The sequence below is a fragment of the Pecten maximus genome, chromosome 10 (assembly GCF_902652985.1).
Source record: "Pecten maximus chromosome 10, xPecMax1.1, whole genome shotgun sequence".
Classification (NCBI taxonomy): domain Eukaryota; kingdom Metazoa; phylum Mollusca; class Bivalvia; order Pectinida; family Pectinidae; genus Pecten; species Pecten maximus.
Genome location: NC_047024.1, coordinates 18,051,309 through 18,063,012, shown reverse-complemented (window position 1 = coordinate 18,063,012; position 11,704 = coordinate 18,051,309). Strand labels below are relative to the sequence as shown.

The window sequence follows — 11,704 nt, the reverse complement described above, 5'->3', positions numbered from 1 at the left end:
ATATATAATTATGTCAACTTAGGACTAAAATCAAATATATTCTATCACTTTTAGTCGCTGCCCTTCCTCTTCTTATGGATTTGCAATTGTTTTATCTTTAGGATGAATTACTTAAGAAGGCGTTGATCATGCATGATGCAGCTGTATAATGCAAATTGATATTCATCGTTCGTCATATAGTTCATCTATTATTAGACTCATATTTTAAAGTATTCATCACGTGTGTATCTCGTATACAGTATCATTCAGTTACACTTGAGGCATCATTCTCTTGTTTCAAATACTCAATGATTTTCTTGAAAAATACAGAACTGCGTTTTTCTTTAAACCATTGTTGATATCACTTATTTAAAAAAACTGCGTGATGAAGCACAATACAGCTAACGTATGTTTTTTTGTTGCCTTCAGGTGATTGTGAAGTTGCAATTTGTGGCGGTGTCAATTGTATCTTATACCCAGATATATTTGTTCCGCTCAGCAAAGCACGTATGGTATCACCTACTGGACAGTGTCAAGCTTTTTCTGATAAGGCTGATGGCTATGCCAGAGGAGAGGGATGTGGAATCGTTATGCTGAAAACAAAGAGGCAGGCACGTATACTGTTTTCTAGTGCAACTGATTGGTATTTAACCTTGTGAAAATATGGACGTAATTCAGCGTGATTTATAAAAATAAATGTCTTCTTCCAGCTCATCAAAAAATCAAAATGCTGGTTTAATTATATTGTAGGCGTTGATTGACGGTAACAAAATATGGGCAGCCATAGCAACAGGATGCAACCAAGATGGACGAACAACAACTCCTATTACTGCGCCATCTAGTGTTCAGCAACGGAATCTTTTGGTGAAAGTCTATTCTGAAACTGGCATTAATCCGAAGGACATACAGTACATAGAAGCACATGGTAAGAAGAAATATTGTTCACATATTTATCTTTCATTTTAAGTTGTGACTGTTTTAATAGGTAGTTTTTTCTTGCGCGTAAAAAGTTTTCACTTCTTTCCGTTTTGACCTTAAATTTTTGTGATACAGGATTTCGTATGTCTTTTTTGAGGGAACACTCCAGTGAAATCCGGATTAAATCCAGTCTTCAGATCAGTACGAAACTTGTAATGAAATGTTATTTATGTTTTAATGATTTAAATTAAGTTATGATTATTGCCTTACAGGAACAGGTACTCCAGTTGGTGACCCAATTGAAACCAACACACTTGGTCAGTTTTTTGCTAATAAGCTACCAGACGACGATAACCACCTGGATAGCATCCTTCTAGGGTCCGTAAAGACAAACATTGGACATCTGGAATCCGCCGCTGGGGCAGCAGGACTGATCAAAGTTCTCTTGATGATGACGCAGGGTAAGATTGTTCCTTCTCTTCACTTTGAAAATCCGAACCCAAATATCGATTTTGACAGCTATCGTTTAGAAGTTGCACGAAAAATGTCACCATGGCCGTGTCATAAACAAGGAGGAAGGCTCTCGTGTGTGAACTCATTCGGATTCGGAGGGACAAACAGCCATGCCGTAATAAAGCAATACCCTGATAGAAACATTAGAAACCACGTGAAAACAAGTAAAGGAAAACATATCATCGCCGTTTCGGGTAGTGATATCACATCTTTAGGAAAGAATTTAACCCATTTGAAACAGAACATACACAAAGCCAAATACTGCATAGAGGACGTATCGTATACATCAACCTGTAGACGGGATCATTACTCATACCGTGTTGCCTTACACGTGGAGACAAAAGAGGAAGTCGTGAGTATGTGCAACGAACAGTTACAACAGCTTCCGTCGATTAAACCACCAGGCTTTTCCAGACCAAACATAGTCTTCGTCTTCTGTGGAGTAGGAACTACCTGGACGGGCATGTGTCAGGAAATGATGAAGAAGGAAGACATATTCAAAGACGCGGTCAGAAATATTGACAACATCCTCACGCCTTTAGCCGGATGGTCGATCTTCCAAACGCTTACAGACGGATTTGACATCACTGATCCACTAAAAAGTCACCTGGCGATTTTTACATGTCAGGTTGCACTGACAAAACTTTGGAATCACTTTGGAATACAACCCGACATCATTGTTGGCCAGTCTGTTGGAGAGGTGGCGGCAGCATATGCAGCTGGGGCTTTGACACTGGAGGATGCAGTCAGGGTCATATATGAACGATCATTTTTACTAGCTAAAGCCACAGGTGGAACAATGTGTGTAGTTGGAAATTGTTACGTGTCAATTGTAGCTGCCGTTTGCAAGAAATTTCAAGGGAAGGTGAGCATTGCAGTCCATAGCAGTGCTAAGGCATGTACAATCTCTGGAGATAAAGATGCCATAGAGGAATTCATACAAATTCTCGAAAAAAAGAGCAAAGAAAATATTTTGATACGCCCATTAGATGTGCAATGTGCGTACCACAGTCACTACACGAAAGCCGCAAGTGAACAATTGGAAACTAGTCTTCTTGGACTTAGAGGGGTCAAACCGAAATGCGAATTGATTTCAACAGTGACAGGAGGAAAAGCAGAGACAAACGATTTTGTTTCTCCGGGATATTGGGCCAAAAATGTCCGACAACCGGTTTTATTCCAACAAGCCATAACTAAAGCGCAGTTGGATAAAACTTTCAACATTTACCTTGAAATAGGACCAAAGCCTGTACTGCGCTTTCATCTAGGTGATATAGTGGGAAACAGTAATGCTACAGCTCTGCCATCAATGACAGAAAAGAAGAAATGGGAAATGGTGCGACTTTCCCTGATGGAACTCTACAAACATGGCGTCGACCTACACTGGAAAAACATTGTCACAACAGGTCATTTGACGGATATTCCAAAATGCTTATTCAACCAGGTAAAACTGCTGTTTGAATCAGACGTTACATCTTTGAAATACAGTGGTGTTCAGACCACTCAGTCAAATCACCTCTTTGTGGAACGAGCAGGAGGAGATGACATACAGTTCAAAATCAACATATCGCCGAACACAACTTGGTTTCTCTATGAACACGTTGTTTCAGGTACGATCATGGTTCCCGGTGCGTTTTACATCGACGTCGCGATGGCGGTTTGCAAGGAGCTTGTCAAAAACAAGAGCCAGAAAAATCTAAGTATAGCAGCACAATTTTTACAGCCACTGCGGTTAAGCAAAGGAGAAGCTTGTAAAGCAGAAGCATCCGTCGATCAGTTTGAGGACGAGTTGTCAATCTACATACGGAAAAACAAGGAAACGGTTGCCAAATGTCAAATTACGGATATCAAGGAAATGTCCTTAGAAACTGTTGACGTAGAAGCGATTCGGAGAAGATGTACAGTTCGCCAGTCGGCCTCACAAACATACCAGAATCTCAAAAGACTTGGGTTCGCATATGGCAACGACTTACAAATCTTGGGTGACTCTATTAAATCTGATGATGAGTGTCTTGTTCAAATGACGCTCTCAGATGCAATTTTCAAAAACATCGACTCTACAAACTTACATCCGTCAATACTTGATGGACTTCTACAAACACCAGGTGTTCTTAACGTAAAGGTCAACTTTGGTACTACACTTCTTCCAGGTGGAATCGAAAGTATCATCATCCGCCAACCCCCAGAAAGAAACATGCTTGCCTTTGCATCATTGGTTTCTCAAACAAAAGAGAAAATCCAGTACAACGCCCTGCTTTTGACTGAAGATGGAAGGGTTATAGCAGAAGTCAGAAACTTTTTTATCCTTTGTATTGGAACCAACCACAGGGATGACGAGGATTGTATGTATCAAAACCATTGGGAAGAATTAGAGATGAAAGCCTCACTGACAGATAGTCTTAACTCCAACGATGAACCACACAAGTCCATCGTCATCTCACTTGACAGAAAGGACGCGGAAATACTTGATTCAGAGATCAGCCAAATGTCAATATCTCATATTTTGACACAGGGAAAAAATCTCCAAAACACCCTCACACAACACTTGCAGATTCCTGATCAATTTCAATCAATTATTTTCTCAGTGGGCAAAGTTGAGAACCTGGACTTGTTAACAGGTCAAGAAGTGATGCAAAATGCATCTGAAAATGTTTCGACACTACTGCACGTCTGCCAGTTGCTTGTAAAACTGAAGACTAAGTTACATGTTCTAATCATTACTGAACAAACCCAAAGAATTGATACGTCACACAACTCTGTAGATAATATCATAGGTTCAGAACTTTGGGGAATGGCTAGGACCATAGTTCGCGAATTTCCTTTGCAGCTTACCTTGATTGACAGGCATGTTCCGTTACGTCTATGCAGTTCAACCATCACTGAACTTCTAGTCCATCAAAATCCCCAGTTGTGCTCAGAAGCTGAACTTTTAGTCACTAGGAACAAAGTGTATTCAAACCAAATGGTGCGACAACAGAAAGAACCGGGGGAATACAAATGGATTTCTCTCAGCGCATTCGACCGAATACATCTGAAATCCTATCATCCAGATGACGTAAATGAGAAGTTTTGTTTACTACAAGATGATGAATCCCTGCCAAAAGGATTACTTATGGAAGTCGAGACAGCTGTTTTGCACGACAAGACAATGTTTTCTCTGACAACACAATCTGCAGAAAATGACATTCCGATTTGGGAAACATCAAAGGAGGATGGATTTGATATAATAACGTTTGAAATCTGCGGCAAAGTAACTTCACAGTTAGATGAAAATGCCCCCCCAAAACAACTAGAAGGATTGTATGCTGCTTGCTCTCAATTCACCTTACAAAGCATTGTTAAGGTGCCAAAAGAATGCATGTTGAGAATTGACGACCTCCCCAGTTACAAACCAGGACTCCTACTAACGTCCACTCTCTTATGGCAGATGAAACAATATTTTGTCAAAGGAAAATCGCTTATTGTGAGCGATGGTGATGACACTTCCGGTTTAATGCTACGGTCAATGCTTTCAAAACCTTTGGCAAGCCAAGTCACCTTTACAACGTTAAACAGCCTGAAGAAATCTGACTCTCATCAATTCAATGCTGACATAGTTGTGATTCTAACAGCTGTAGACTTCGTTGCAATTGATTCCCTACTGAACAAGATAAAAGGGGTCAATGCATGCTACTCCCTAGAAATGTTTGGGGGGATGAAAGTCTGGCAAACAGCAAAGAAGAGACACAAGGCTATCCTTTTCAACATATTGAGAAATGAAGAAATACTGAACCCTGAAGTTCTCTTAGAAACCATTCCAAAAGTTGTAAAATGGCTGAGGAGGAAAATACCTAAGATCAACAGTAGTGATATTGGTAGCACAACAGGAACTGTGGTTCAGTTGAAATCAGCAAAACAGGAAGGAATGCGAGTGAAATCCAAGATGCAGCAGCTTTTCCGGAGAAACAGTTGTTATATTATAGTTGGAGGATTGACCGGGTTAGGATGGGAGATCCTCAAATACCTTGCAGCAGCTGGCGCTGGAAAGATAGTCACGATTTCAAGATCCCATCCAAACGCCGCTAAGGTTAGAGAAATAACTAAGCTGGAGAAAGCTACTTCGACGTCAATAAAGGCAATGTCGGCAGACATTACAAACATCAGATCACTGGAGAAAGTTTTCGCCAGAATCGATGGTGAATTTGGACGTCATTCTGTGAAAGGAATATTCCATGGCGGGGCTGTTTTGAATGACGGATTGTTCACGAAGCAGACAGATGCTGACTTTAGAAAAGTATTGCTCCCTAAAGTTCTCGGAAGCTGGAATCTCCATGTACTTTCGAATCGGTATGACCTTGACTTTTTCATTTTACACTCATCCATGACATCGATTTTCGGAAATAAAGGTCAAAGCAACTACAGTGCTGGGAATGCCTTCATGGATTCACTAGCACATTACAGAGCTGCGAAAGGCCTGCCTGCGTTAAGCATCAACTGGGGACCGTTGGCTGTCGGCATGGCCACAGACAATTCCCTCCAAGAGGAACTAGAAAGAATCGGCTACATGTTTCTTGATGTCAGAAAGATTACAGACACACTGATGAAAATGCTTATGTCAGAAGGGAATCAGATAGTTGCGGGGATATTCGATTGGTCGTTGGTAGACCGACAGTTTTCAGACAAATCAATGGAAAGAGTGAGAAGAAGATTTAGACGTGTAATGGGCAATGACAACGGAAGAAGAATGCAGGCGATATCAGAGGAAATTATCGGCAATCACGATTTGGATACCAATGAAGGTATCACAAGCTTTGTGACGGACGTGGCATCACGAGTATTTGCTGTAGATGCCGATATGATCAACAGCTCTACTTCACTAATGAATCTCGGAATAGATTCTATGGTAGCAATGACATTTGTGAATACCATCAACAATGCCACAGGCTGTACAATCCCGATTGTCCTGCTTTTGTCCGAGGAGACCAACATCGGAAAGGTAGTTGACTACATTGAAGCAAACATAAAAAGAACAAATGATGTGGAGAGTTCCCACAACGATTCTACAGTGACGGATGACCTTACGCATATGGAAAAGGATTACTTCCAATACATGATTGATAATGCAGAAGCGCTCAGTCTCTTCATCTATTGTGACTTTGAAGCAACCGGGATCTTTGCTGACGAGACATTGTGGAGAGCTAATCTTACACACGTTGTGCAGAAACACTCAGCACTGAGGACTCGTTTTGTACATAATACAGATGGCCACGCAAGCAATGTATACACAAGACTGGTAGAGCCGGCTGAACAAACGAAAATAGACTTCCGGGTGGTCACAAAAGGAACAATTGACAGAAATGAACGGATACCATCAGATTTAGCGCTGTACAGATTCCTTCCGGAAGCTGATTTACCACTTCGTTATATCTTTGAAAACAGAAATGGAACGTCTTTCATTCGAATGGTGTTTTCGCACCTTACATTTGATATGGCCTCAATACTGATTGTTCTTGAAGATATAAAAAACTTCAGCATCAATTCAGAAGTACCAGTTCAAGTTTCTGCACCACCACAAGATATAGCCAGACAGGTGAAGGAACGACTACGTGAACAAGAGACGGCGTTGGAGACATATTGGAGAAACAAGATACCTAAACAGCTATCACCGTTATCATTGGCTGGCGCTGATAGTTACCACTTCGAAGACAAGGACATATCTACAACAACGGATAAGATACCCAAGGAACTTGTTATGAAACTGGTACAATTTTGTCGCAACCATGAAACTACCCCGTATCAATTAATGATGACAGCATATCAAATGGTTCTTCACTTAGTCACCGGTGCGGAAACTGTCTGTGTTCTTACCTTGGCGGACATGCGAATGCATTTCCCAGAATTTCAACGGGAAATAGGTTGCTTAGTAAACACAGTTCCATTATTTTGTACTTTTCCCAGAGATGGTACAATCAGCAACATACTGGCAGAAAACGGGAAAGAAATTCGAATGATTTTAAACAGCAGTTTGTATCCTTTTAGCCAGATAGTAAAAGAGGTTGGTACGAGGCAAGTGGAGCCGGACTCTGTGTTGAGACATATGCTAATTTACAGAGATTTCCAGAAGGAAAACACAAAGGAAAATGAAGGATATGTCAATTTGTTGAATATGGTGTCTCCTAACCACATGTATGAGACAATGCTTGCGGTGATGAACGATCGCAAAAACACACATATGAGTTTGGAGCTTGAATACAACACACTTGCCATCACCAAGTCTAAAGCAGAATCCCTCTTACAGATGTTTGTCAATGTAATAGAATATCTGATTGACCACACTGACTCCACCATGCAGGGAATGACAAGTGTTATCAACCGAGCGCCACTAGAGTCAACACAGCCGGTTTATCTGAATTCCGGTAAGTGATTTCATTTTCAGTACTTATTCCTTAAATGAAGGAAAACTAGAAATCTCATTGGTAACTAATATAGACGTATGTTATAATCTGTCATTATTGTGAAGAAATTCGCAAAACTTGATGTGTTTGAATTACGATATACACTGCCATCCAAAAGTTCTGTTACACTTGGAACGATTAAATCGAATGGCTAGCCAACAAAATTTGTTCTAAAATGAATAAAAATATGGGGGGGGGGGGGGGGGGGTTACCTACAAAAATAAAAGTAATTGTTTGACTGATGAACAGTAAAAAAAATGTGATAAATTTAGTGTTGAAAGTTATCTTAAACAAAGGGAGAAATTTCCAGAATGTTGCATTTTGAGGATTTCCATTGTGACAAAACATATGCACTATTGAAAAATAAAAGTAATTGTTTGACTGATGAACAGTAAAAAAAATGTGATAAATTTAGTGTTGAAATTTATCTTAAACAAAGGGAGAAATTTCCAGAATGTTGCATTTTGAGGATTTCCATTGTGACAAAACATATGCACTATTGAAAAATGAACATTTACATTTGAAATCATGAACAAAAACATCCTAAGAAGTTATGATTCTAACAAATTGTAATAAAGACTTCGACATTAACTTCGCTGTATTTTATGTAATAATTGTAACAGGACTTTTGGAGAGCAGTGTATAACAACTATTCAATTGATAAGACGTTTCACTGATGACTAAAAAATGTGTCAAATCCCTAGAAAGATTCGTTGGCCTCCTTAGTAATAACTGAGCTAACCAAGTAGTCTTATACACACTTACAGATATGCATGAATATTCAGACCAGTCTTTTTGAAAGACGTCCATTAACCTAAGCGCAATATAACAGTTTTGTCTTCTTTTTTGTTCTACCTAATAAGTTCTTGATTTGCACCATGGGTCGCGACGTATGACCATTGAATTCACATGAGAGCTAACGACGCACTAATTGATTAATTCTAGGAAATTTGCATCTTTATGTGAAAACTAGAATAGCTACGGGGGGTAAATTGAAATGTGAGTTCCTATGGCCATTGCCGCCTATACCTTCGGACCCTATTAATCTGTGACGTCATTTCGATCTATTAATTTCAATAATGTATCTTTGAATAAATTAACGACTGACTCAATCGGCACAACATTAACATTAACCCAGCAAACGTCAATAGGTACATTGTAGCTTAAGCTACAGGGCATAATCTACGGATAGCATGATGCGAAATATTTCAATGCATGTCTTGAAGTCATACCTTCTAGGGTTAGAAAACACTTCATATATTGCATTTCTTATTTTCTAGATATCAGTATGGTAGCAACGGAAAACACCATTTTTTTATAAAAAAAAAAGTAAAAGATTTTGAGTGAAAAGTCGTTGGGTACAAATTTGTAAGAATTCGGGTAAAACGAATGTCTGTTTGCTCTTGAAAATCGTTGAGAAATAGATTTGATCTGAATAGTACAGTTATATTACTATGTCACTCAAGGTATTTTAGTTGCTCATATAACACCAAGTACATTGTGAATTGTATTTGGGATGTTTCAAATTCTAACCTTAAACTTTTTACACAATGTTTCTTACCGTTTCATTACTATGTCACTCAAGGTGTTTTATTGTATTTTTGTACATTGTGAACTGTATTTGGGATGTTTATCATTCTAACCGAAAACTTTTTACACAGGAGAGTTTATCAAGCAAACTCGTAACGGATGGAATCACGCAGTCCAGCTCTCAGTTTGTCGGAAAAAAGATGGAAACCGTTTCCAAACAATACTGAAATGGAGTAAACCGAACAGTCAACAGTCTCGAGACCTCAATGGGAAGGATATAGAATCAGTTGACAGAGCAGTTTGCAATGGTAATGCCTGTTTTTCTTCTTCTTCTTCTTCTCTCTCCCCCCCCCCCCCCCCCCTCTTTTTTTACAAGGTCTACCATCTCGTCATCAATGAAAGACGGATAAGAATGTATGTGAATCTTGTTTGGTTGATTGCTTAGGTTGATGAACTGAGCTTGTCTTTAGACAAATTTGAAATGAACTGCTTTGCAGTCGGTAAATTGTTCACCTTCACGCAATTTACGATAACTATGCGAGGAAATTGTACGATACTTTTTCATCTTTTTTATCCTTGTAATCTTTCAAAAACTTCATACTTGTAAATATGGTTATCGTAAATTGACGTTATACAATGGTTGAATAGTATAATGAATAACGTATACAAAACATAATTATATTTATACATTTCAGGTTTACAGACGCTACTGGTAAGGACAAGGAAAAGAGTGTTCACCTTCATGACTCCGAATAAACGACTGTGTGATGAAATCACCGACGGCTTACTGGATGGATTAGAGAGAGCTCGAAATGGACACCCAGATACAAGTTTGTGACATTTGTTTGATCATGAATTTACGTAACATGTTACCACGATACGTGTTACGTATACAAATAGGAGACACGATATTATGCTTCGAAACCTTTATTTTGTGCTGTGACTACGTTTTGTCTCTCAGTATAGTAATGTGTGATCTATGATAATGAATCGATTCATATCTAAAACTTGTCATGTATATGGTGGAAAGATGTGATCCCATTTATCTTTTCCACCCAGAGAAAAATGACATTAAATTTTCTCACATGCTTTAAAAGTTCTATGAACGTGTACAAATTACGTCTTGCACATATTTACCTCTGCAGGAGATGTTCTATTATGTTACAATATCATTATATATAATGCAGTGTGACTCATTCATAAATATTGAAATCGCTTGCACTTTTTTGTCTTCTGTGTACCTCCCTTTTTGGCAGGTATAGAACTAATTTTTTTTTTTGTATTACACTATTTGCTTAAGAAATGTTTCTTTTGAATTAAAGTTAATTAAGAACATCTTTTTTCAAAATTATTGTGAAATGTTTTATCAATGAAGATTTTCGGTTATTCAGAATGGAACATTGAATTTATGACCAGCATTAGTTCGCTTAATTTTATGTCTGCGTCGCCTCACGTCGTATTCTCATACAATCTGGTTTTGTTTGAGTTAAATAATGGACAAAAATATTTTTATTACATTTTTGTAATTTTTACTAGATATAAATCTTTCTAGTGATATAATTTCGTCCGAGTGAAATGAAGAAAATATCGAGTGAATAGTAGAGTGAATAGTAATAATATTATCAGTTCCAACGATTAAAGTGTTCCTGTTTTGATATATATATATATATATATATATATATAATATTGTGTATAAGATGTATTCAAATTTTGATATATATATGTATATTAAGAGTATCAAATATATTGTCTGTGAAAGAAATATTTATTCCCAAAGAACGATATTCATTAACAATAATTTGGTACAAAAAAGCAGCATTGTATATAAAACATTTCATATACTCGTTTTTATCTTTACGTCGATTTACGTGAATTTGATTTCAACGATTAAACAACAAAATTCACCATTGATGCATACAGAATGAAACATTGATGACATGTTAAATTTTTTATGAGACAAAATAAGGTATGACTGAAATTCAATTTAATTGCAGCTGTGAAATATGCAAGTCACAATAAAGTAGGTTACAATTGATTCCCATCGAAAAAAGTTCTGATTTTTTCATTCATTAATTATACAAAATATTATACTTAATAAGTACATGATAATTAAAGAGTACCCCTTCAATATACTAAGGAAGGTAATTGTACTATACATATAGCTGTTTGAAAGTTAGAAATCATGACATGTCTAAAGACTTTTTTCAGGACTTTTTGTGTAGCTTTAGTAATATCTCCAATCCTACTTTAGTATACACAATTATTTTATTACTTTAATATAATAATTATTACTGTTTTAGACAATACATATATATATATAATTGTGTTCC

At 37.8% G+C, this 11,704-nt stretch overlaps 1 protein-coding gene across 1 annotated transcript; it reads left to right on the top strand.

The window, feature by feature from the left end:
- The first annotated feature begins 413 nt into the window (after positions 1-413).
- LOC117336381 (polyketide synthase-nonribosomal peptide synthetase hybrid himA-like) lies at positions 414-10,408 on the top strand. Its single transcript, XM_033896886.1, has 5 exons — positions 414-590; positions 730-904; positions 1,170-7,805; positions 9,506-9,682; positions 10,070-10,408. Exons 1-5 carry the CDS (start codon positions 489-491, stop codon positions 10,210-10,212), a joined length of 7,233 nt encoding a protein of 2,410 aa, XP_033752777.1. The 5' UTR covers positions 414-488; the 3' UTR covers positions 10,213-10,408.
- Positions 10,409-11,704: the final 1,296 nt, after the last annotated feature.